Source organism: Lissotriton vulgaris, chromosome 4_1 (assembly GCF_964263255.1).
Source record: "Lissotriton vulgaris chromosome 4_1, aLisVul1.2, whole genome shotgun sequence".
NCBI lineage: Eukaryota > Metazoa > Chordata > Amphibia > Caudata > Salamandridae > Lissotriton > Lissotriton vulgaris.
In genome coordinates this window covers 165,939,220-165,967,074 of record NC_141691.1, presented here as the reverse complement: position 1 = coordinate 165,967,074, position 27,855 = coordinate 165,939,220, and the positions used below count along the sequence as shown (strand labels likewise).

The 27,855-nt window shown below is 45.4% G+C and overlaps 1 protein-coding gene across 2 annotated transcripts in view; it reads right to left on the bottom strand.

The window, feature by feature from the left end:
- GUCY2F (guanylate cyclase 2F, retinal) overlaps window positions 1-27,855 on the bottom strand; it is a 289,968-nt gene that overhangs the window by 228,286 nt on the left and 33,827 nt on the right. For both annotated transcript variants that reach the window (XM_086966735.1, XM_086966736.1), the window contains exon 3: window positions 26,489-26,843. In XM_086966735.1, coding sequence (XP_086822861.1) covers window positions 26,489-26,843 — 355 coding nt within the window. The remainder of the gene's footprint in view (window positions 1-26,488; window positions 26,844-27,855) is intronic.

Below are 27,855 nucleotides of genomic sequence, written 5' to 3'. Positions count from 1 at the left end.
CTGGCTTTAACGTTGGTGACGCCCAACTCACACAATGACATCCTTTTTAATGGATTCCCTCACTAGTACCACCCTTCAATAGTACCCCTTATCTCTTCTAAGCTCCTCTCTCGCTTTTATTTATTATATAGTGCTACTCACCCCAGAGTTAGAGCGCTAGACATTACACTCAGCCAGTCAGTGAGGCTTTATTTCGATAAGACATATCTTTAAAAGCATACATAATACATCAACTTAAAAACCACAACATATAAAATGCTTCAGCAGATCAGTTTAAAATAATATATATATCATTAAAAATACATTAAGAAGGTCTAAATAAAATGACCATAATTAAACAATTTCATTAAGCCTTTTAGATCTGATCGACCATGCCCATCTTAAAAATGTTGATAAGCCACACACATACAAGGGCCGAGGGTCAAAATTCGCAATGCGACAATATGATGTCTGGTGCCTAGGCCCCAACATAATGGTTTTAACCACCTAGTTCTCGGGGATTTATATGCCGGGCATTCAAATAAAAGGTGGGCAACAGACTCTACCCTAGACGTACAAAATAAACAGAAGGGTGAGGTTTGAGACAGAATTTTCCAGCGTGCAGTCAATTCACCCACTGGAAGCATGCCTACCCTAAACTTAAAATACAGAGCCCGATCTGTGGGTTTTAAAATCATATCAAGATAGGGTTCCCGCAAAGGCACGTCCTTGATCCTAAGAAACTCAGTGCTTGCTCTACTTTGTTTGGGGTCTGAACTTTTTATACTGGATACCCAACTCCAATAGATGTTCTTAAGGACAGCTTTAGGGGGAGCAGATCTAGATGCCCAAGCATCCCTGAGCCCCAATTCGCCAAGTAAGAATTTACCGTCTTTAAGCCACCTAATTTTGGACCATCCAGGCGTCCATAATACTTCCAACAACCCATCCGCATATTTGGCTAGTTCGGGGACTCTCCATAGGCGGGCCCAAAGTAGTAACAGGCGAAGTTGTGCCTGGTCTTTGATTGAACGGCACCCCGTATCATGTAGCAAAGGTAGCGTCGGGGTACTCTGAGGGAGGGCCATCAAATCCTTCAAGAATTTATTCTCGGATCTGGATAGCTGATCAATATTAAGGGTTCCCCAGAGTTCTGCCCCATAGAGGGCTCCGCTAACTCCTCCTGCCTTATATATATCTAACACAGGGGCAATAGGTTTGAATGAGGAAGAGCGCTGCTCCTTAAGTAATACCCCCACTACCCTTTTGTGGCTTAACAACATCTTCTGGAGGTGAGGGTTCCACTGCATGGTGTCAGATAAGCGGATACCTAGGTAATCGAATTCCGCAACCCTTTCTAGAGGCACAAGATTCAGAACAGGTGGGTGTCCAGGTTTTTTGGGGGGTTCATCACCAGGTATTTTGTTTTGTCAGTATTAATTATAAGCCCCCTACAGGTGCAGAATGACTAGAAGCTATCCAGAAGGCTCTGTAAACCCACAGGGGACTTAGAGATGAGGAGGGTATCATCAGCGAATATGAGAGTTGGTATTCGCTTGCCCGCCAGGGAAGGTGTGTCAGCTGGATTTTTCAAAAGATGCTCCACCACTCCGTTCACATAAAGTGAAAACAGAGTGGGGGCAAGGACGCATCCCTGGCGGACGCCCCTATTCACTGGAATTCTAACTGTCTTCTGGCCCTGGGTACCCCACCTCACCTGAGCAAAGTTTCCAGTATGGAGCCTCACCAATAAAGACAAGATATATGCGGGCATCCCCATTTCAGATAATACCCCCCACAGACGATCCCGGGGCACCAGGTCAAAGGCAGTCTTTAGGTCAATAAAAGCGAGATAAAGACTGCCTTTGCCTAGTACAACCACCTTCCAATATATGAGCAGTAATCTCAATGCCTGCTCGATGGTCCCTGTACCCGTCCTAAATCCTGCTTGGTAGTCCGAAAGAATTTTATTATCATCAACCCACTGCAGCACTCTCCCAAGAACCACCTTTCCTGCAACCTTCTGTGTAGAATCAATTAGACTTATAGGACGGTAGTTGGCAGGGTCGTCCCGACACCCCTTTTTGAAGATCGGGACGACCTCTGCCCCCTTCCATGAGTTTGGAATCGCTGCACCGTTATGGATGGCATTGAGTAAGGATGAAATAAGCCTCCCCCATTCTCTGAAATTGAGGCGGAGCAGATCCCCCGGTATCCCATCAGGGCCTGCTGCTTTGTTCGGTACTAATGATTTTATCACGTTTTCCACTTCCTTAACTGTGAAGGGATGAGCCTCACTCTCCCCAGTGGGGCCCATTAGAGATGGTATAGTCGGCCCCTGCCTGTCATCTAGGTGGGAGGTATAAAGAAGAGAAAAATGATCAAACCACGTTTGACCAGTGATATTACACGTTATGAGGGAGCTGTCAGGCCTATTCCTAGCCCTTACTAGGTTCCGGAAACCACTAGAATCCCTCCCCGCACTAGCTTCCTTTAGGTCGCACCAGAACTGGCCCTCCCAAACTTTCTTGGCTTCGCTAATGGAGAGCTTATAATCCTTCCTAGCAACCCGGATCAGCTCAGGGCCCTTGAGTTTAACTGCTTTCAAGAGTGCAGATTTCGTCTGCCGAAATTTTTGGGAATACTAACCTGGATTACCCTTGGGTCTCTGGCGCTCCCTTGCAGGGGGACCCCTACTATGTGTTATAAATAGGTTGCCCAGGGCATTAATAGTATCACAAAAAAGTATGGATACTTCTGGGTGGTCCAAGATGGTACTGTCCATTTTGGACAGGGCCGCACCCATAAGTGCCCCAATATTCTGGACCTTCCCCTCCTCCAGGACAAACTTGCACCATTTAAGGCGCCTCCCACAGTTAGATGGACAAACTTCTAAGGTTGACCGTAATACAGATGGTTCCTGCAGACCGTTTGTAAGCGACCACAGAGAGTGCAAGATCAAGGATAGCAGATTATGGTCGCTGTCCGCAGTGGGCAAAACTTCCATGTCACTCATAAAGCTCCAGAGCTTAAGGTCAAGTAGGATGTAGTCTATCCTTGAGGAATGGTCTACCCTGTTGAACGTATGGGCTCCGGAAGGGTCCGATGGTGATCTACCATTCACTGGCCTTAGACCAAATTCCAAAGTTAAGGTGTTAAGCTGGATGGCCTGTTGGGACCAACCTCTTTATGGGCGAGATTGTTAAAGATGGAATACCCCTCCTGGCATCCTCATCGGAGATACCCAAAATATCCTCTGCCGCAAGGGGTTCAAAGGTACAGTTGAAGTCCCCTGCGATCAGGACATACATGCTATCACTACACTGACTGAGTTCATCTTCAATCTCAGTAACGGTCGGAGATGGAGACCCACCTTTAGTGCCCCTAGCATAAATATTAAATATCTCCAGAGTGCGCCCTCTCTGGGGCCCCCCTAACTGAGATTCTTAAAATGTCTGGAGTATTAGATTCTCTACGCCTGATTTGACAACCCAGAGAAATGCTAACCCATATAAGAAGTCCTCCTGAGCGGCGACCTCTCCCTGTAGGGGGTGGAATCGCTGGTACAATATACGTGGTGTGACCAACCTTATAGTGAGGCTCCACACTCCAGATCTCTTGAAAGATACATATCACAAAAGACTCAATAAAGGAATTCCAATCCAAGAGTTCTGATTTTCTGGAAATACCCGCTATATTCCAGCTGAGGATCCTCAAATCACTATTCGCTACAACTTGCTCAAATGGAGACTGTGTAGCTGGCATTCTGGACTTAGTTTGAATCTCCAGCGGCATGCCCTCCAGCTCGACAGGCCTACGATTGTTCTCTGATTGGAGAAAGTCAGAAGCAGGCTTATTTTTGTGGGGCTAAAAGTATTAAGAGACGAAAAGTGCTCAGGAGAGTGTGGGGGCCCATATGGAGCACCGTGCTCGGTCGACTCTCTACACCCAAACGTATCAGCTGCAACTGCTAGCCTCTTGTCGGGAGAATGAACGCCATGTCAGTAGCCACGACCCATCCTATAGACTCCTAGGCCAGCGTTTGACACTTAGGTCATATTGGTGTAGTAGTCGTAGGGGTGGAACCCTCTTTCCATCCCACCCCAGGGCATATAGCTAGGAATCAGGGGAAGTACTGGTTGAAGTTGGAAATAGCTAAGATCGTGAGTGCCAATTCCTGAACTTTCCTGGCCAGAATGTTGGTTGGAGATATACCTTGCAACACCTAACGTCCCTGAAGTTAACCAGAATGCAATCTCCTGTTGTGTCCTTTGTCCTGCTTCCAACCCAACTGACCCTTCTAACATGAAGAACCTGACCGTCAAATGAAGGTGCGAAGAGGTCTGTTCTCGTTTAACCAAAACATAGTTCTGTTTTTAAGTTCATCATACGATTCTTGTTTGCCAGCCTTACGCTGTGGGACACCGGTGAGCACAACTACATAGGGCTGGCATTGTGGTGGAAGGTTAATATGGGGAGGGTTAGTGTCTCCCTTCTCAGCCGGGAAGGGCATATGTATTGGAGAAGATAAGTTAAGGTTTTGGTTCCCTCTTCTTCCCAAGGTGGTGCGTGGAGAAACTTTGGCGGGGACCTTTATGCCCTTTGACCGTATTCAAATTGCAGATGGAACTAGTTAGATCGTTAGTATGAATAGGTCCATCTTGTACTACAATGTCTGCACCCTCTTTAGACCCAAGAGCTTCCTCTGGCGCTGTTGAAACCCTCGTCTCTGTAGATGTAAGATCCACCTGGGGATCTTTGTACGCCTCTGACACACCCTCCCTGTTTTTCGAATGTAACTTAATTAGAGCCTTAAGTGAAAAAAATTGTCGAGAGTGGCTTGCTCAAATCTATCCAGCCTCTCCGTCAAAACTTTCACCCTCTCAAGTACAGGGAGTATCAGGGATTTCATCATTTTCTCTATCTGGGCGATGGGGGGTATCTGAGGTAAACTGTCTGAAGTGGAGATGGGCCTTGAGCGTACATTCTCCAACTCTTTTGGAGTGCATAACGGCTGACCACAAGTCAAGGAGCTTCCTCGTTTACTAGCATTCATCTGCTTCTCGACCCCCCCTAGCACCATGGATTTCACACTACCCTTTGAGCAAGTTCCCCTGGGCTTCTTTGAGGGTTTAAAGGGTCCACCCCTTTGGTAGCTTATGGCTCTTTTCCTTTTAATAGGTGCTGCTCTAGCTCCTCTAACAGCCACTGCCTCTAGTTGCACAGGGGGTCCCTCGGAAGTTATGGCATTACTAATGGGGGCATGGTTCGCTACAGATAAGGCAGGCCTCAATGTTGACAGGGTAACCAATTGCCTATGAGATTCTAATGCATTAAGCCTCTCCAGGCTGGCCCTTATAGCGCCCGATCTTGGCAGATCTATACCAGATGCAACTTCATCAATGACCTTAACTGTATGTACAGGAGAGATCGCCAGAGCCAGGGGCCCTAGGGAAGAGCGAATATGATTAAGGGACTCACGTGAGAGGCGACGCTCAGTGATGGCAATTTCTTTCTCGGAAAACCGAGAAATCCCGGGTGATGAACTGGTCCATTGTGCCGCTAACTCTGCCTCCCCCCACCCGCTTACCCCTTCCAGATCGGGAAGACATTGGCATGGACAAACACACGTTCTATTAGCAATCACAGAACAACAAGTCTTTGGAATAGTGCAAGATACAATAATAATGACCAAGTACCTATTAAAGTTCAGAAGTTAGAGGGATGGCCCAGCCCAGCCTTAGCCAGCCCCGGATGGTCACATACGGCCCGCCCTTTGCCCGGGCTTCGCCCGGCTCGTCCCGCGCAGCGTGGGCCGTGCGGTATTATGTAGGTCTGTTGGGCGTGTGGGCGGGCCTCGGCACAGGTGTGACCAGGCATGGACTCCTGGGAACTGGAGTCCTGTGCAGTGTGCTCCTCTAGCCCCCACAGCCGGTAATTACACTCATATTATAGAGACATTGAGTCAGACAAGTGTGTAAACCACTGTGAAGGAAATTTTGCCTACCACAATGAGGACTAAAAGGTGTAGCAGTCACATCATCCTAACCAGCACACATTATATGTTATGAGTGCTTGATCTGGAGAATGGAGTGGCAGATTTACTTGCACCAATGCACACACACATTTGTGCAAGGGTGTGTGCATGATGTCAGTCACAGGTTTTATGTAGGAAGGGTACCCTTCTGGCACACAATTCTATGCTTTGACAAAGTTGATCACTTTGCCACTTTGTATGTGTGCTGTACTGTGGAGTACACATACAAAGTTGGAAAGGTTTGGGGAAAATAAATATTTTCTCCAACTTTACACATGCCCCAAAGAGGAGTAATTGTTTGTTGCAAATCCCTTTCTCCCAAAGTCAGTAGATGAGGGATTCACATCAGAATCCATGAATGAGTGCATGAGAACATCCATGTACCACCTCCTTGATGCAAAGTAGTGCATAGTGCTAGTTCGTGTTACATTAAGGCTACGTTTCTAAGCAATTCAGGATTTGCACTGGAAAGTAAACACCAAAACAACACTTTGCACTAGGGTTGCATCACGTTTAGCTTGAGTAGTACCGATAATTCTAGAGACAAATGGAGTGGGGAACTGTCTTAGCAAATGTCATCCAATAAATGTGGCAAACACAAAGAGATGATGAACGGAGTGAAAAAACTTTTCAGAAACTCACCCACAGTCACAGATCTGGGTTGAATCCATCATCATTCTTTAGCTCACTTCATCACCTCAGTTCAGACCCATCCATATGCAAATCAGACTTGACCCTGTTCCTCATGGGAACAGTCCAGCCTGAAATGCCAAGCCAGGAGAATTAGAGTAACACTTAAACGGCACAAAATAAAACGAAACCATAACAGAATATTACAGAACCCAGAAAACCTATTAAAAGTTGTCAGATAATTCTGTAAGTTAGAAATGAGAAAACATTGTAGGTTCTTACAAGTGTTTCTTCTTAGAATCACATAAACAAAATATGTTTGATCTGACATTAAGAATAAACTACACTTATGTTGGGATGGGAATGCCCCATGCATGGTGAACTGGTCCCCTGAGTGCCCGACTATGTGTATCTGATATCCTGACTTTTGAGTTTTGGCTCTGGTGTTACACTAATCCAGGTTGTGCCCAGAGGCCTATGCTTGTCCCGGGCATAAATAAGTCCTGCACTTGTCCTGAGACCTGCAGGTGTGCACCAAGCATGCTCTCATTTACTGACAGCGGACCACTGTCCCTGGCACGTTGAGCAGTGGTGGCAGCATACTGTTTTTTGAATCCTTAGTGTGATCAGACCTTTTTTTATCTAAGTCACTGGAGTAAAGGTCTGTTGCCACACTCATGTAAAGTTCCTCTTTTATGCACTTACAGATCCATGATCTAACATCCACAGCAGGTGTTCTGCATGTTGATGTGTGTAGCCTATGTGATTGTAATTGTAATTCGGATTAATTGCTATATAGCTTAGTACACACGACGACTTGTTGAACCGCTTTACAGCGAGTAGCACACTCAGCAGGGCACGATGCACTGTTTCTCTTCCACGTTTTTCACTTCCTCAAAAATTTGGAGAGTTCAGTTCAAGTGGCACTAAACTTTTAAAACTTTCATATTTTCTTTGGATACCAGAAACCAAGGTTTGTGGTTAATTTAGTGGTTATGGTTGGCTATTGTGATTAGTCATGAGCTCTCAAGAAAAGATTTAAGGCATTTACTCTGGTTAATCTGTGATAATTTAATGCAATGTATGTGTGATCATTAGTGGGGGATGTGTGGTTTCAGGTGAATGGTTGATGAGATAGGTAGGATGGTGGAGATTTAATACTGTTAGATCAGAGGGATAGGGTTTTAAAGAGGAGAAGTTGTGATATAAAATTAGGTATCAGCTTTTTGAAAAATTGCAATAAGAAGGATTGAGGCAGATGGGCATGCGACTAAGAGAAAGCTATACTCAGAAATTGAGGTATGTGGAGGATGAAAGGTAAGAAGAGGGTCACTCTGAAGTAAGAAAGTATGTCAAGGTCAGTTTTTCATGCAGGATTTTAGGAGTGTAGTGGGGGAAGGTTTTCTGAGATAGCAAGCAATTGGAGAATGTAATCTGTAGAAAGAAGCATTATACAAAGTACTCCAGAGATTTGGGGTAGACAGCTTAGCCATATGATGTACACATCGTTTAGCCATTAAGAGCCCAATATGTTGTTTGAGGGGGGAGTAGGGTAGGGGCGATTTTTTTAACCCGTTACCCCATTGACTGTTGGGATTGTTAAGAGTACGATCCAGCATGGAGTCGCAAGGATTTGACTTTCTAGGTGGAGAAATGTTGGTTAGGTGGATGACTACAGGAACACTGGCGGAGGCGAAGACATCAACAGGGAAGTAATTCCTACGACCGTGTAATCATACCTGCAAACGATGTTAAAGAATCAGATATTATGTATACCGTTTCCTCCGAGCACTGATCTTAATGCATATGATGTAACTGAATAAAGTCTGTTTACAAAAAAATGAAGAGCCCAATATGATGTGTGGCAAATCTGGGGCAGCTCTTTAAACATAGTCTGAAGTATTTCAACCTTGGCACAGGGACTGTGCGTTGCTCCAAGGGAGCTTGTGTGGAAAAAATTAAGGTCCCATTTCAAGGTCTTCCCTCACTATTCTGTAAATTAAATGCTTTTTCACTCACTCACTACGGGCCATATAATCAAGAACGGCGATAACATTATCAGCGCTTTAGCGGCAAGAAACTGCTGCTAAAGCGGCGAAAAAGGGCTTGATAATATGCCCTTGAGAATTCCCCTAGAAGCCCAGGTTCACACCAGAACCTGGGCTTCTATGGGAATTCAAGGGCATATTATCAAGCCCCTTATCACCGCTTTAGCTGCAGTTTCCTGCCGCTAAAGCGGCTATAATGTTATTGCTGTTCTCGAAAATATGGCCCTGAGTTATTTAGCACTGACTGAGAGTGTTTCACCAATGTGCAGTCCAATTTATACTCTGTTTTGTCACCTAATCCCATCCAAGTGTACGTTGTTCGTGTTAGCGTATGTGGCTATTGTAATAAATGAATTGTACATATTAGTGAAACACAGTGATAGAGGCCTGTGGGTTCCATTTTGGTGTGTCAGGATGCAGGTGTCAGGAGACCCGGACAGTGAAATGAGGACAAAGGAGGCGAGGCTCCTATAGAAATTCGATGTGGTCTTTCCTGTGGCACAGCCACTTGGTAGATGGTGGGAGCGAAGGTGGGTGCTGGTTGTTGTTCTGAGTGAGACGGGTCTTTTAGGGGCCTCATACAAATGAATGCCCTTTTTCACTGGTACTCTCTGGGCAATCTACTTAGATCCTCATGCTGTAAAAAACGTAGGATCCCCAGACTTTGGAAGACTAACTGGAGTGGGCGCTCCCTCTCGGTAGCCACTGCCAAACTATGGAACATTCAACCTACCTATATCTCAGAAGCTGATTCCTTTAAAAAAATCATAAAACTTGCCTTTTCTCATCTCAGAATCTTTTATTCTTGGCTTCGCTGCTCTTGCTGATTCATCTGTCCTGCACTGGGGATCCTTCAGGTTTAAGAGAGCGCTATAAATGTTATCCTATCCTAGGTAAAAACCACCCTTTTGTCTCTGTGATGACTGTCTTTGTGGCTATACACAGCAAGATGCAGAAAGTTCACACCTCTTTGTGACTCTGCTGTGGTTTCTCCACGCTGGATACTATCCCGCATCAGCCCAAGTACTTGCAAAACTGCTTAAAGAGGTACTTGAATAGGAAGCCACACCAAACCAGTTCTGCTGCCTGCAGTTGTTTCCTGCTTGGGAAAAAGTACACCAGATTGGCATACTTTAAGAACAGCATGCTTGCTCTGCAGACAAGTGAATCAGTCAATGCATTGCCTGACATCGCTCCACAAACCCAAGCAAGAAAACTGGAAAAGTCCATTTATTCAATGGTTTTTTCCCAAAAGCTGCCCTGCAAATGGGCAGCATGGAGTGTGAAGTGGTTCCCAAGAAAGTGAAGTCTCACATAAGATTGGAACGAGCAACATGGAGACCCGTTCCCTGGGAAAGTAAGCATAACGTATAAAAGTCCAACCTGAACAAGCGTAACCTCAACACCGTGAACATGTTCAGTATCCTGGACATAAGAAAAAGTCGGATGTATGAAGTTACAACGCGATCAAAATGATCGCGGTACATCACAACGCAACTTTTACAACGCAAGTCGTTACCACGACTTGCGCTGTAGGGTGCTGGGCTTAGGAATAGTGGCCCACATGCATCAAGCATTTTTGTAGTCGCAAACGGTGCGATTACTTAAAATTGGCCGTTTGCGAATGCAAAAGTGCTTTTTGGGATGCATGAACCAATTTTAGAATTCGTAACATTGTTGCGAGTTCTAAAATTGCGGGTGCTTTTAAGAAGTCGCAGATGTGCGATTTCTTAAAAGCAATGCATCATTACTTTCACAAGTGCAAAGTCGCAATTAGGGTGCCAAATTTACCGAGTGGTTGAACCACTCGGTAAATTTGGAAAAAGTGTTTAAAATGCTGCAAATGTTTTTTTTTCTACATTCATGTTTCACACACACATGTCCTTAGGACATGTGTGTGTGAAACATGATGCGAAAAATACATTTCAGGGGTGCATGGGGGGGTCCTTTGGACCCCCCCCTGCACCCATGAAATTTTCAAAGTGCCACTCGCAATTTGCTGATGCCCTCCCATTGACTCCTATGGGCCTTTTGGCCCATAGGAATCAATAGGAATTGCGAAAATGCACTTAAGAATTCGGTATTCATTTGGGATTCGGTAAAAATTGCGATTTTTACCGAATCCCAAATGAATACCGAAAACAATGATGCATAGCATTTTGCACTTCTTAATTTGCGATTCCTTATTTTTCGCAAATTAGGAAGTGCAAAATGTAACAATGATGCATGTGGGCCAGTATGATTTACTATTCCAACTCCAGCCTACGTACAGTAGGGAAGGTGTTGGAATAGTAAATCACACTATTCCTTAGTCTAGAGCGCCCTCCAGTGCAAGTCGTGGTAACGACTTGCGTTGTAAAAGCTGCGTTGTGAATGTGCGGTGTTTTGACCGCGTAGTAAAGGTTGTTTCCCGCAAAAGTCTCAATGAAGTGGTGAACTTGAAGAACTGCTCCACGCACATGTCCTTTCTTGTTGACAATGATCAATGTCTAATGGCATGCTGGCCACAAAGGCACTGGAAATCGCAGGGTGTTCTCTGCCTTTTTTTTAGGTACAATCACAAAGGGGAGGAAACTCTGAGGTTCTTTAACAGTTCCAATATCCGATCATTTTGTGTACTCACTGTTGAGGAAATCAGTCGAACTGTATTTGGAAAACTGGTCTACATCCATTGTTAGAGGCAAGGCGTAAAACAGACTGAAGTTCTAGAGCTTTTTAGAAATCATTTCCATTTATTTACGACATGTTCCTGGTTGCACGAAAAGGCATACACCCCACCTGGATATCAGGTATAGAAATAACGATGTGCCTGTCCAGCCACATAGTGTAAATCTATTTGTAACTTTCAAATTTAACAGAATCAGTGGCAAGTAAAAGTGATGTGGTCTGCATGGCGCTTGGCTTGCTGGAGCTGAGCCATTGCAATCACAGATTATCTATATATAAACTATCAGTCGCATAGTAGTACACTATTCTTATAATTTACCGTAATTGCAGAAATTGAGATCTACAGGGTTTGGTACAATGACATTGTTCTCTTTGAATACATGCAGTAAATATATTTCAAAAGTAAAACGATTATTAACCAAAGAGAATAGGAAAGTTTTAAAAGTGTATGGCCACTTGAACTAAATTCCCAAATTCTTTGACGAAGTGAAAAATGTGGAGGGAGAAATGGTGCATCATGCCCTGATATGTGTGAGTGAGCGAGACAAGTGGGGGTCAATGAGAAACATTTTAGATACCTCGGGTCTAGCCTTGCACAAGATGGAGGTAAGGGTTGTGATCCTGGAGAGTGAAAGTGTGCACACTCTGGTGAAGCTGGAGGGAGGTGGCCTTCACAGGGGCATGAAGGCAGGGCTTCTTTAAATATTGGATTATGCCATTTTCTTAGCAAGGAGTTGATCATTCGGCTTCCTGAGCACTGCCTCTTGGTAGATGGTAGGGGTGAAGGGTGGGACTACAGACTCTGTTGTCCAATGTGAGGACTTAGGTGAAGTCTGCCTTTTTGTCTTCCCTGACTACTGATTCAGTGGGCTGATGACAGCCAGGTGCAGACACTTCATGCCTCATTGTGCCTCTGTTGTGGGTGCTCAAGGTTGGAGATTATCCTGCTATGAGAAGACTCACTATGCTCAAAGGCTATGTCTGGTACACTGTCTGCCTGACAACCAGTGTACCAGAGGTGCAAGGACATCATCTGTGGTCTGGATCTCTTGCTGGAGGACTTATATACTTTCACGAAGTGCCTATAAGCCTGCCCATATGCTGAGAAGAGAAGGAGCTTGCCAACTCTGCAGGAGAAGTGGCTGTCCAAGTAGAAGCAACATGCAGCACATCATCAGTGTTTATGGAGTAGCCAGAAGAGAGGAACGCTGTTTAACTGGACTGTAGGCAGCCTTACAGTCTCACCATGGTGATTACTGGCAGGAACAGGACTCTGTGACTGCAATTGTCAAGGTACGGTCAAGGCTGTGATTGAGTGTTGGGATCAGCCTGTGCGTGACGGCAGCCAAGTGTAAGATCGGCAAGTGCATTGCCGTGCCTGTTCAAGTTATGATTTGCCTTCCTGTTGCCACAACGGTCAAGTGAATTATTGACTTGTGTGTGGCAATGCTTACTAGAGTTGTCATCAACCTATGCTTGGCTGCAACTGCTAAGACGAAGATCAGTCCATGCATGGCTGCAACTACCCCGATGGTGTATGACCTGAGCATGATGAAAACTGCCAAGGTGAGATACCCATGCAGGATCTGCAGCTGCCAAAGTTGTACTCTACCCAATCGGTACTGCAATACCTGAAGATGTGACCAGTCTGGGGGGGACGGATGCCGGCATGGGCCAGCACCAAGCCAGGAAAAGCCAGAGACACCAGTCAGGACTACACTGAACCAAGGTGGCTGTTCCCAACTGCCGAAAGACACTGAGTGGGTGCATCATCATGTTCAGCCACGGATCCTGAAGCAGGAGAGAGGAGCTGCTGGTACATCACCACTCAAGCACAGGGTGTGAGTGCCCTTGAAGTCTCAGTCCGACAAGATTGACCTGTGAAGACTGATTCTCTTCCAGAATGGTAAGACACGGAACTGAGACTGTGTGCACATGTATCTGTGGGTGACTCCTGTGCAACTGAGCTAGATTCACTTTACTGTGACAATCCCTGTGGAGAGTAGGGACCATGCAGAATCAAGAGAGAGCCTGGGTGGAGGGCAAGCACTGACAAATAATGCTCAAAGACAGTAAATTTTTTCTTTTGCTGGTAGTGTGTACTATTCTAGTATTTTCATTCTTGTAAAAGTAAGCTTTGGGATGGACATTCAAATATTGAATTGTTGATCAACTGTTCAGCTTGAGCTTCCTCCACTCTACCTCGTTGAGAAGCCTGAGACTGCTCGCCATTGCTGCCAATGCGAGTGAAGTACGAGGGCTCCCTCTGCACTTCCTCATTGAGACATCTGTGACTGCCTGCCATCGCTGCCACTGAGAGTGAAATATGAGAGCTCCCTCTACACTTCCTCGTTGAAACGCCTGTGACCGCTCGCTATAGCTATTGGTGTCACTGAGACTGAAGTACGAGAGCTTCCTCTACATTGCTTCGTTGAGATGCCTGTGACCGCTCGCCATAGCTGCCACTGAGAGTGAAATATGAGAGCTCCCTCTACACTGCCTCGTTGAGACGCCTGTGACCGCTCGCTATAGCTATCGCTGTCACTGAGACTGAAGTACGAGAGCTTCCTCTACACTGCTTCTTTGAGATGCCTGTGACTGCTCGCCATTGCTGTCGCTGAGAGTGAAGTACAAGAGCTCCCTCTACAATGCCTCGTTGAGACGCCTGTGACTGCTCACCATCGCCATCGCTGCCGCTGAGAGTGAAGTACGAGAGCTCCCTTTACACTGCCTCGTTGACACGCCTGTGACTGCTCACCATCGCCATCGCTGCAGTTGAGAGTGAAGTACGAGAGCTCCCTCTACACTGCCTCGTCGAGACGCCTGTGACTGCTCGCCATCGCTGCAGCTGAGAGTGAAGTGCAGGAGTGTTGAACTTGCCCAGTTTGCAAAGCCATAGTAGGACGGACCCTGGGACAGCAGAGATAAATGACCTCAACTACAACAATGGAGTCTTAGTCTTAAGTCTGTCCTAAGTTTGTCTTAAGTTTGTCTTAAGTGTGTCTTAAGTCTGTCTTAAGTTTGCCTTAAGTCTGTCTTATGTCAGTCTTATGTCAGTCTTAAGTCTGTCCTACTACTTTTGGTATTCACAGAAGTCATTTAGTAGTAGTAAAGGTAGGATTTTGTCTTAAGTTTGACTTAAGACAGACTTAAGACAGACTTAGGACAGACTTAAGACAGACTTAGGACAGACTTAAGACAGACTTAAGGCAAACTTAGGACAGACTTAAGACAGACTTAAGACAGACTTAAGATAAAATCCTAACTTTACTACTACTAAATGCCTTCTGTGAATACCAAAATTAGTAAGTTTAGGATTTTGTCTTAAGTTAGTTCTGTGAATCGGGCCCTATGTACTTTATTCCAGAAATCAGTGGGAGATACAAATATATTAACTGACCTCTACAAATCTATACATAATTGACCAACTGTTTAATGTCAATATTTAAAACCATCGGGGATTTAACCAAAATCCCAGTGACTTAACAAAGTGTAAGATTAGTTACAGGACCCCAAAATGCCATATCCTTCACCCACTGCAGAACTGGAAGGTAACAATAATGACTAGAAGTCAAGGAGCATTTTGCCATGAATAAAATAAGTTTCAAGAAATCTGTGGAACACGATTAATAAAGACGTTTTAAAGAAAAGATTAGGCTGTCGAATTTATTCCCTAATTATTTAAATATGCACACAAAGAATATTATTTCATATTTTTCCAGTCCATTGATTATCAGTTCATATTCTTTTGGTAGTTCACACCAATTGGAAGAGCCCATCTCTAGCTCAGGAATCCAAAGGTAGAGGACACCTATCTATCCCTTCCATTAAGGTCATCAGTGGGGTGCAGCACTCATTGTGCTAACCAATACAGTGACAAAATAAAGCATGACTCACAGCCTACCACTGTAGCCTGGCTTAACAGGATAGCCTGGGGTTTTCCCAGACCCATAGTGCACTTCAAAGTGGCCTCCCCTGTCACGGGCAAATGAAGCTCAGACCCCCCCCCCCCCCCCCTTTGTCCTTCTAGTCAGTCAGGCACCAACAACATGGGGAGGGAGAGCTATCCCAGAACTGGTTTGGAGTGACTATTGGGGTAGGGCTCTGAGCATCCTCTTTGACATTAGAGTTTCAAATCCTGCTTGAATATCACATCCCGCTTGACAGGTCTGCTGGGGGTTGACATAAAACATTTTGGATGAACGTCAAAGGAGGGAAACAGAATGTCAAAACAATTTGTGTGTATCCGCTGTCTGGTTGCGGTAAGTTCAGCTTCAAGTTTACCAAACTTATGTCTCTGAGTTTGTTGGCGGTACAGGGACTGCCTAAAACTTGATTTTAGTGTTAGATGTTGGATAACACTAGGATTACAATAGCTCACACCACCAGCCCTCAGAGGCCAGGTTTAGTGTGGCTGAAGATTTTTGCTAACTTGAAAATGCCCAAAGTGGGTAGTGTTAGCCTTGGGAGCCTTTACCCCCTTGGTTAGGGTGCCCCCAAGCATCAATCCCACCCACTATCACATGCCAAGCATGAAGGTGGTACCTCCAGGCACACACTTCAACCTCTAGAAGATCAGAAGAAAACTGAATCTGAGACCCAAGAAGAGCCCTAAAGAACTGTACCTGCTCTCTCTCTCTTGTACCCAGGACAAAGAAGTGGACTCCGAGAGTTATAAGGCTGACTTCCTATTCAAGCTACAGGGATACAGCAAGTTATTAGAGGCCTTTTCTACAAATACCCAGTTGACCTGTGGCAAATAGATCTGGACTGGACTCTGCCTGCACCTGGCAAGTCAAATCAAATCAAATTCACTTTTTCCGGTTTATGCATAAAACCATAAAAGTATTCTAAAGCAATATATCATTCAAAAAAGAAATAGGCCAGTGGTTGGGCATGTGTGGTACCGGATTTACTACGGTTTTTTATTTTTAGTTGTAACTTACACACAGATTTTGTGAATAAGCAAAAAGTAGTTAACTTACTCAAATGTGTAAATTACTCAAGTGCAGATACTGCTTCACGTGGGGGCAAATGGCATCCCAGTCTATAACAATTGCATGCTGCTGTTGCCCTAATATTGATGACCCCGAGTTCTTCAACATCCTATTGGGGACAATTTTAGATATAGGCTCAACTCATGTGGTATGGGGCGGAGATTTTAATGTCACCTTAGACCCGACAATGGACCAGCAGCACCCACAACGCTATCATTACACAAGGGCCCAACGCCAATTACTAGAGATAGTCAGTGAAAATGGCTAGTGGATGGATGGAGGGATACACCCAGCTGATAAAGAGGGCACATGCTACTCAACGGCACATTCCTCATGGTCATGTCTAGATGGATGGTTACTGACCAGAGTGTTAAAAACATGGCTAACGGAATCAAGACCATTACAGCGAACATATTCCGACCATTCACCTGTACTGCTGATCCTGACCCCACTCTGCACAATGACACCCTACCAATCTTGGAGACTGTCAGTGAATGCTTTGCTTGATGTCCCATTCTGACCGGATTTGGAACAAGAAATAAAAGAATTCTTCCCACGCAACATTGACCCAGTGCCTGAGGTCTCCACAGTCTGGGAGGCATTTAAGGTGACCATTAGGGGAGTGTGCATTGCAAAGGGGGAATTAATCCAAAAGGACATCCGTAACACGCTTAGGAAGCTAGAGGATGAACTTAAACAACTGGAGACTCATTTGCAATCTAACCCCATCACTGACCTAAAGAGACAGCTCAGGGAGAAGTCGACAGATTACCAGGAGACAGCAGGGAGGGAATGCAAACATTGGGGGAAGTACCATTGCGCCCGCCAATATGGAGAAAGGTAATGCCCAGGGAAGGCTCTGGCAGAGCTGACCCGAAAACCAAGATTTTCCAGCACCATCTTGGAAGTTATTGGACCACATGGCCAAAACGAAGAGAGACACCCCAAACATATTAGAGACATTCCATGCATTTTATAATACCCTTCATACAACGCATAGGACTCAACCAATGGAGTTTGAGCCATACTTCGAAGACAAAGCACTTGGATGACTGGGTGACATTCAGAGAGAATTTCTACTAGCAGATTTTGAAGACGCTGGGAAACACACGGCAATCATGTAGCTACAGTCTGGCCGGGCCCCTGGACCGGACAGCCTACCTGCAGAATTCTATAAACATACAGCGATGCCCTCATCCCGATTCTAAAATATGTTTATGAAGAGGCACGAGAGAAAGGCATACTCCCGCAAACAATGACCGAAGCACTTACTATATCTATACTGAAGCCAGGGAAACCAAGCATCAGATGCGACTCATACAGGCTGCCCTCGCTCATAAACAGTGACACCAAGATTCTGACAAAACTACTAGCCAATCGCATTAGCCCTCTGATGTCTGCTTTGGTATTGTAAGACCAGTTAGGCTTTATACCCAGCAGAGCGATGTCGCACAACCTGCGCACTTTCTTTTCCCTTATGCAAGACATTGACCCAGATCTTGCCGCGGTGGCTGTCTTCCTGGACGCCACAAAAGCATTTGACTCCCTCGAATGGGATTACCTGGCGAGCGAACTGAAACGTATGGGCTTCCCCATCCCCTTCCTAGTCTGTATCCAGCTGCTGTACACTAAACCGCAGGCCAAGCAGATCATAAACGGAACATGTTCCCCTAGGTTTCACATCACAAGAGGGACGAGGCAGAGGTGCCCGCTTTCCCCCCTCCTATTTGCCTTGGCCATGGAGCCGTTGGCAGCTAAACTCCGTCAACATCACCATGAATACGCTCTCCAATACCCTGACAGGCAAATCCTAATCTCCCTATATGCCGACGACCTACCACTATACCTACGCGATCCTGAGGAGAGTCTTAACCCTGTATTACGTGCTTTTTTGCAGTTTTGAAGGTATTCGGGGATCAATATCAACTGGAGCAAGTCACAAATCTTCCCCCTCACAGATACGGTCAAGAGATACATCCCAGACTACCCCTTAACCTGTTGCGATAGTGAAATAAAATACCTTGGGATAGTAATAACCAGAGACAAGGAAACCATTATGAGAGTTAATTATGGTACAATGCAGGACATTTTAACTGATTCCATCACTAGATGGATCGCTATGCCTATCTCACTAGCAGGTCGGGTTGCACTGATAAAAATGGCAACTTTCCCAAAGCTTCTCTATCTTTATATAAACATTCCCTATGCGCCCAGCAAATACTTTTTTAATGTTCTCAAATCTCAACTTGTCGGACTGACCTGGGGGCAAACACCACAGGCTAAGGTGGGAAACATTGACTCTACCCTTTGACAAGGGTGGGTTTAAGGTGCCAGACATGGAACTGTACTTCTGGTGCAACCAGGCACATTTCACTGCGTACTGTATACATCCACCACCGTACATGCCACACCTCGCAGTAGAGCACTGGCCCATGGTGCCGACTCCCTACCAGGCATATATAAGCGCACCGACTAATCCTAACTGTAAAGACCCAACCACAGTGGAATGCACGAATAGAGCATGGGGGCAATAGCTAATCGACTGTAAGTAGATACGATATACTCTCCCCTGCTGTCATTACCAGGCCGCTAGGATATTCCAGTCACATAAGAGGGGAGATGTCGACAAATGCTTCGTAAATTTAAAACACAAACCTGGGGGACACTATACAAAGGGGGGACTTTTCGCACACGAGAACAGTTTTTTAAAGATTGCTAACCCACTACTATGGAGCTCTTTATGTATGTAATGCTCTGCCCCAATGTCAAGTCTGCTACTCCTGACTTTTCAGCTGAGCCCCCATTTTTGGCCCCATTACACTCCTTACTCCAACGGTCCACTCCAGCACATGTGGTATCCCTGCTGTACCGGATCACCCAGGCAGAGAGCCAAAATACTGCCCAGAACGCATAGTCCAGGTGGGGGAAGACCTAGATACCCCTCTTAGTGTTGATCAATGGACATTTTGCTGTCAGCATACAGGGAGAATATTGACCAGTAGCAGACTGCCTATCATTCACTTCAAATACCTCCACCGCCTCTATTATTCTCCTGTAAAACTATTCCGTTTTTATCTCAGGAGTAACAACAATTGGGACAGATGTGGGATGGAGGGAGCCATTTGTTTACACTTTGCCTGGGAATGCGCCTCCAGTAAGACATACTGGAACACAGTACTAGAAGCCCTCAGCCAAATGACAGGGATTTATAGAGCTCATACCCCTCTCACCGCACTATTGGGATAAACAAAAGACCTCGCAGCCTCACTCAGAAGATACGTATTGTTGTCCTTACTCCTGGCTAAACGCAGGGTGGCCTGCAGATGGGGAAAGGGACAGCACCCAAGTTTAAGGAATGACTTCCACCCCTGTCCCAAGCCTCCAGCACAGATTTCTGGCACAGTCCAACATGGAAAGCCTCTTCTTCGGCTGGCCAGAGCTCCTGTGCCCACCAAGAGGTCTAGCTATTATAATGGGAAAACGTTCCCTTGTGGTTACTCCAAACAAGTCATGGGGCAGTTTCCTGCCTCACTGGGTTTGAAGCACAAACGAAGAGGGCAGATCTCGTGTCAGTTTCATCACGCTGATGCCTGGGGTGGCCCCTATGAAGATAATCACGTTACAGAGCACAGCCCCCAGGTCATCCTCCTGAGGAAACTCCCACCCTACACCCAGGGCCCTTTACCCACTGCCTGAGAGCAATACACAACTCACTACAGGAGAGCCATCCAGCTGTCAGGTGAAAGTTGAAGGCTTTGAAGCTTTAGGCTCAAAACTAAATTTCAATATTAAATTGCCTTTTGAATAACTATTTCTAATAACTAATTTATAGAAATATTTGTCTAGCTGCTACCAATCTGAACTTAGCTTTTATTAAATGTCACACCCTAGCCCAGTGTTTCCCTAACAAAGCTGCCAGACTTGTTCCAGTGAAAATCGCTTTTGTGAATATATCACTGTAAGGACATGTTCAACAGTAACTTTCACATGTCCTACCTTCAAATATTATGCACCCTGCCTTCATGGACAATAAGGACCACTTAGGGGTAACTTATTAATATATAAAAGGAAGGTTTAGGCATGCCAGAAGAGGTTACTTTGGCAGGTGAAATTTGCATTTCAGGCATGTCACCTATGTCAAGTTACCAGGCATCGCACGACTGCAGTTCCGACCAGGCCTGGACTGGCCATAGCGGGCACCGGGCAATCCCCGGGTGCACCGCTAGGGTGGGGGCCGGTTTTGAGCCCCTGGGGGCCGAATTTGTTACTGGGCCGATTTAGCAGCATAGCTGCAAAATCGGCCCTACAACAAAATCGGCCGAAAACTGGCCTTAGCAAAGCGCTCGGCGGCACCTTCAACCCCCCCGAGAGGGGAGGGGGGCCGGCCGAGCACTTTGCCTGGGCCAGTTTTGGTTCTCAGTCCGGCCCTGGTTCCGACCGTCCAGACCAAACATTTGTGCGCATGTGCACATGTGTTCACATGCAAACAGCCCAGTGCCCTAACTGCGTCGCAGCGACCTTATCTGAAAATGTTATGTTATGTTATGTTATGTTATTTCAACTTTTAGAGCGTGCAGCTGCCCCAGCAAAGGGGCGTCCCGGCGCTTTATCTGGAAGAAGGACCACAACCGCGAGGCAAGCAGAGAAGATGAATTAATCAGAAGAACAGTTATTGGGAATCAGGAGGGAAGAGAAAAGTTTTAATGGCCCTCCTAAATGCAAGCAACTCATCCAGAGCACGAATGTGGGCAGGGAGTGAGTTCCAAAGCTTTGCCGCCAAAACGCAGAAGGAACGCTAACCCGCCCTACTACGTTTAAAACGTGGGACTATGGCCAGTGACCTCAAGTGCCGAAAAGGAACATAATTAAACAACAAGGGGTGGTGATGGACAGAGTTTCTGAATTAAGCAGAATACTCTCACCCAGTCAAGAGATCAGGGCTAAATCCAACACCGTTTTTTAGCTCACTGCACCATCCCAGCTCAGAACCTGGCTATATGCAAATTAGTCTGTTCCTGTCCCAGTGCATGATGGGAACAGGGCAAACCAAACTACAAAGCCAATTCTTTCACTGGGAAGGAAACAAGCTTCCGGGGACCGGTTTCTGGCATTACAGCCTTCTTCGGCCCGGCTTGCTTGAATCCTGATGGTGCAATGAGCAAGGGACTCACATCTGAGTATACCCTTCCACGCTTATGGTGGACAAAATAATTAAACAACAAGGGGTGGTGATGGACAGAGTTTCTGAATTAAGCAGAATACTCTCACCCAGTCAAGAGATCAGGGCTAGATCCAACACCGTTTTTTAGCTCACATCACCACCCCCTTTTCTGAATCGAGAAGGAACATAAGGCATAAGAAGATGTTCAAGAATCTGGGGAGAGGAAAGTTTAAGGATTTTAAAGGAGAGACATAATGTCTTAAATTCAATCCTTTGTATCATAGGTAGCCAGTGAAGTTTCCGAATGGTTTCCTTGGCTGAACAGAACCTAGGTAAGCCTACCAAGGCTCTGGCTGCAGCGTTCGGAATGCGCTGCATCCGAATAACTTCCGCCTGATTAGCCCCCAGCAGGAGCGAACTGGCGTAGTCACGCCGTGACAGGATCGTGGCCTGAATTATCAGCTGTCTGGTGGGGGCATCAAAAAATTTCAGAATTGGCCTAAGTCCACGTAAGATCCCGAAACAGGTGGCAGCTACTTTTTTTGTATGACCGGAAAAGCTGAGGGCTGGGTCTAACCAAACCCCCAAGTTTTTAACCTCAGATGCCGGAGCGGGAGTTGGACCTAGTGCTGGGGGCCACCATATTTCACCCCAGAGGTTTCTGTGCTTACCAACAATTAAAACCTCCGTTTTTTTAGCATTAAGTTGTAAACAATTAGCATTCATCCAACCAGCTACTGCTGTCAAGCCATCTCAAAACCTGGAGGCCTCAAGGTAGGAGTCCCCACTAAGTGCAACCGCAAACTGCGTGTCATCTGCGTAAGAGACCATGGTTAAGTCCCAGCGCTTGGCGACTGCAGCTAGAGGTTGCACATAGAGATTGAACAGATTGGGGCTAAGTGCTGAACCCTGAGGTACTCCTTGTTCAATGGCATGGGGTTTAGACTCAAAGGGCGGTATAGCAACCCTAAAAGTACGATCTGTTAGAAATGACTGAAACCAATCCAATGCCACATCGAGACGCCCGCTTCTCCCAGTCGCTGTAGTAGTATCGCATGGGAGACAGTGTCGAACGAGGCACTGAGGTCAAGTAACACCAGTGCCGCCGTTCGACCAGAATCCAGCACGAGACGCAGATATTCCGTCATGGAGAGGAGGGCAGGCGCTGACACTAAACACGAGCAATCCAATTACCAGGCACTTATTGTGAGTCACACTCAGGAAGTGAGACTCATCCAAAATAAAGGCCTATAAACCAGGTGATCAAAAAGCTACATTTTCTGGCTTACTAAATGGAAGGAGCCCATTTGTAACAATGATTTATAAGCAAGAGAGTAGGGCCTTGCGTACTGCTCATTTTATTTACCCCCATTTACCTCAGCAGGGGCGTAACACAGGCCCCCCGCAGCCCCTGCGGTCTGGGGGCCCTGTGCTCCAGGGGCCCCTCTACAGTCTTCAGCCAGCAACCACCTTGAACACTGTCTTTTCCTTTGTGCCCTGTGAGAAAACAAGAACAGTGTCTGTTCTCCTGCCGCTGCCAGCTGCCCGTCCCTCTGTTTGTCCCCCCTCTTCCCTCTCTTTCTTCTCGCTCCTCCAAATTTAGTGAAAACTGAGACTTCCTCCTTTCGTTTATTTGCTCCCCTTGTTTACCTTGTGGGCTTTTTCTCGTAACTATGACCCTCTAGAAGAGACACTTCTCACCTTTCACATACATTATTCTGTGCAGGGGACAGTCACCCTTTCAATAGGTAGTCTCTAAGGGAGGAGAAGGCAAAATCCGTTCCGCTCGTGGATTTTTTGCAGATTTTTGGAAATTTCGCGATCTGCGAATATCGCGAAATTGCAGAAAAATTTGCAAATCTGCTCGCGGGCGGATTTTGGGCAGGGTTGAGTAGAGGTATCGCACAAACCGGTGGCGTCTTCTTGGATAAATATGAACGGCAGGGTTCATTCTGGCATGATGTTCCTATCACAAAAATTAAACCTCAACAGGAAGCACTTACAGATATAAATAAAGCAGGTGCCCGAGTTGAAGCTCAAATTCAGTAACGCATTCTTCAGCCCAAAAACAATCATGAGCTTTGTCGAGGCTGGGCAGGTGTGCTTCCTCCCCATATCTAACGTCGAAAATTTGCTGTGATGCTGGATGGAGCCCTTTGCATCCTTGACTTTCACGAGCGCAATCCCCATGCAGTTCCTGTGACCAGGAGCTTCTTTCTCCTCATCTGCTGCTCTGATCGGTCTCTGACCTTTTATACACACAAGAGGCATGTGAACTTACATAGAAGCCCGCCCATTTGGCCCCACCCACACACGAGGTAGCACTTACTGATTAGCCAGTAGAAGTACAGAAAGTACAGTCTATTTGTGCAAAACTGCAAATCCACGAGTTCGCGATTTTTTTCACGAACTCCCGGATTTTTTTGCAATTTCGTGCGAATTTGCGGCCCGCAAATCTGCAAAATTCGCCCATACTTAGTAATCTCAAAGGACTCTACTTGCTCCCCATCAAAAAAGATGCCACTTCAAACTGTTGACTCCACGGACCGGCATACTTGAATCACCACCTCAACTTCCACCAACCATCCAGGAACATCCACTCCACCCACCTCACCCTTGCTCAGACACCACAGATCTGCTGCAGCCTCACCAGAGGCCACTCCTTCTCCCACCTTGCTGCCAAGTCCTGGAATGCCCTCCACCTCCAAACTTCATCCTCACAGACAGACTTCAGGAAGAAGCTCAAGACCTGGCTCTTCGACTGAACCCAGCAGCCTGGATACACTCACAGGTGATAAGCTGTGCTTTTCAAGTACCAAGTGATCAAGTGATTGATTGATTGAATATTTTTGACAGGACTGCAATTCTAGTTCCCTTCCTCTTTCTTTCTACCCCAATAGTGCCTTCCATTTTTACATAAAAAGTGGATAATACTGATTACCTCTTACTATTGCTTTTCGTAGTCTTGTTCTTGGATTTCTTATGTGTTATGTTTTCATTGATTTCAGCTCTCTATGGCTCATGACCATTTGGAGCTTCTCATGATTATCCTGTATTTTAAATAAGGATCCAAATGTTGTTGACTTAGCTGCAGACTCGGTTTGAGTTTCTGATTTGATGTATTGGGCTGTGTTGTTCTTGTTACTCTGCAAAGAAGAAAAGGGTCCCAGCAAAGGGGGTGTCAAGAGGAACAGGAAGATGCCTCGGAACAACATCCAGGGCATCACCACGTCTGCTATTCATTGCCTAGAGCGCCATGGAGGAGTCAAGCATATCTCCAGCCTCATCCATGAGGTGACCCGCGGTGTGCTAAAGGTTTTTCTGGAGAATGTCATAAAGGGAGCCATCACCTACGCCAAGCAAGCCTGCATCGTTCACAAGGTGTTACTGGGAGGAGGTCCCAGGTTTATCTCTAATAAGATCAGGAATTATACCCCGTCCCGCACTCTTCGTTCTTCTAGTCAAAATCTATTGACCATCCCTAAGTTCAAGCGGGTCAAACATGGAGGGTTGCGATTTACAGAAATATTGTATCTCTTAACTACAGACATCTGTTATTTGCACAACCATTTGCCCCAGTCCCTGGTGACTGCTGGGTTTCCCTTGTATCTTAAAATCAACTTAATTTGTATAGTGTCATACCCCCTCTGGGTCATGAGAGAATCCGGTGCCACTAGGTCACAACCGTTGGCCCTGGGGTAATTTGTCTCTGATGTCCCAGGGACCAAGTGCTATGACTGTGCAAACTAGGCCAAGTACAACCTCTTCAACACTTGACTCTCAGTGGTAACGATGGTGAGCTTTCACAGGCTTCTCAGAGAGGTTTGTGTGGTAGTACAACAGTCTCTGCATTCAACAACTACCCAGCAGAGTCATAAAAGACTTATCTGTTAATAATAAAAGTACTTTATTAAGTAGGAACATTCATTACTATCCACATTTCAGTCCATACACCCCCCACCCATGGGGAAGGAGGTTGACCGGCTGCAATCGAATCAAAAGGGCCTAACCACATTTTTAAGGGGAAGCCTGTCTCCTCTTTTCCCACTTCAATGTCTAAGTTCCCTCCTTGCAGTCTCAAGAATTTCAGCAAAATGCACTCCCACTGCTTAGAAAACGAACCTCTGTCTTGTGCACATGAACAGGTCAGGGGTTTCCAAAATGGAACTGGCAGGTCATTGTCAGACCTGCAGGCCTCAGACACTCATGTATATGTGTAGCATGTAAACCACACACAGTATCCATACACCTATGAGCTAGGGATCTTAGTGCAAGGATCCAGGCTCACATGAAGCAGCAGAACTTTGTGCAAACAGGCCAGCAGGTCTCCACTCTCCTGACACAACTAAATGGTCTGGTCGCACTAGGATTGTCAAAAACACGGTATGCTGCCACTACTGTGCTATATGCATGAACCCATAACAGGGACAGTAATCCTCTGTCACAATGGAAAGCGCAATTGGTGCATCTTTCCAGATCCAAGATGGGTTCGTGACCACACTCTTGTCAAGATTAGGCCTTTGCCTTTGCGCACACGCTAGTTTGGTATGACGATGGGCCAGAATCCAAAAACTAGTATACCAGATAGTCACAATTGAGCATGCAGGTCAGGAGACATGGCCATACACCATGCAAGGGGCATTAGTGTCCTAACATATGGTTTGCTGGAATTTCCAATTATTTTGTTGTTTAATGTGAATGCAACATCCTCAGATGTAATCCCCTTCTTCATACTAACAAATGGTGTAAATCATATAAAAGGAGTCTTTTTCCATGTGTCTTTTTACATTACAGAAATAAGTCTGAAAAGTATTTTTAAAGTCATGCATTGTTATTGATGATCAGTGAATTGCTCAAAAAAGTCCACAGACTTTTTTTAGAATTCGGCAGACTTCCGAAGACCAAGTACTAAACACATTACTACTAACAGCTGACGTCACTGAACTACTAAAGTTAGACTCCACCTTACCTCCAGTGCAGATCTTTCCATGGCTGAACCAGCAGTAGGAATCTGATTTGGGAGACACTCCACTGGGAAAGTGGATGGGTCTGCCCATGAATCGCACCATGTCTGATTCCATGTCCACCAGGTAAGTTCGATGGAGCTGAGAGGTTTTAATGTCGGTATCAAGGATGACATAATCTGTGAATCCGTTTCCGTTTGAATCAGTCCGGATCCTCTGGTTAAATCCATAAAACTCCATGTTTTTAGAACTTCTAACCAAATTGGTTCCAGAAACCCATGTCCGGTGTCTCTCATTGTGGTGCATGGCCTGGGCAATAAAGTAAATTGCATTGTAGATTGTGCCAAACAATGGTGACACCTATATTGATTAAAACAAAGAAATAAAATCATGCTGTTATATTTATCAGATAAACTTATAATATTCTCTATGTTAATGTTTGTAGTACTGGCGATGAAATAAAGTATTGACAGAATAAATGTTCCTATTGCACAGGATTTTACCTTTTGAGAAATAGTTTCCCCAAGCATCTTAACTGGACTAAGTAGTCTCCTAGAATAGTAAACCAGTACTTCAAGGTATGATCATGGAAAACAGGATCTGATTAAGAGATCAGTGGAACTGAAAACCCTTCAGCTTTTATAGCAAATATTATATATGGGGTAGATCCACTGGCTGAATTTCCTTTACCTCACTATCACTCCAGTGGATAAATGTAGACCTTTGAGTTTTCTTAAACACTTAGGAATTCTTTCAAAAGTGGAAGATTTTTCGATATTACTGAACTCTAAATTGGGCCCATAATCACTTTAATAAACTTTACTAAGTTTAAAACAAAGTACAAAATGCCTTCATGGGATCAATTCTCCATCTGGAATATTTTAGGTTCTTATTCTAAGCACTGTACAGTCGAAGAAGAGGGTCCATGCATTTGTTTTATCTATAATGGCACTGTCTACAGCACATATATTAACATGGAAAGTTTCAGAGTTAGTAGTGCAGGAGCTACAGAGCGCAAAACTTGCCTGCACAGAACCATCATTCCTTGTCTGTGTTTCTGAGCTATGCTGCCTGCAGCTCATACATGAACTCCTAGATGTTCCAAGTTAATGCATGTACTGTATAAAATGTGATTTCAGAAAAACAAATGCACAGATCTTGTCTGCACAGAATCATGATACGGCTCAGTGTGACAAGGTATGCATGGTCAGGCAATAACCTTATTTACCAATGAGAAAGCAATCTTAATCAAATCTGGGCCTTCTGGAGCACAACATCGTTCAGAAGGGAATGAGTAATGCATGAAATCACAGATAATCAATGGATATTATTCCCAAACTGGCAGAGATGAGCTGGGAATGGAAGAGAAACA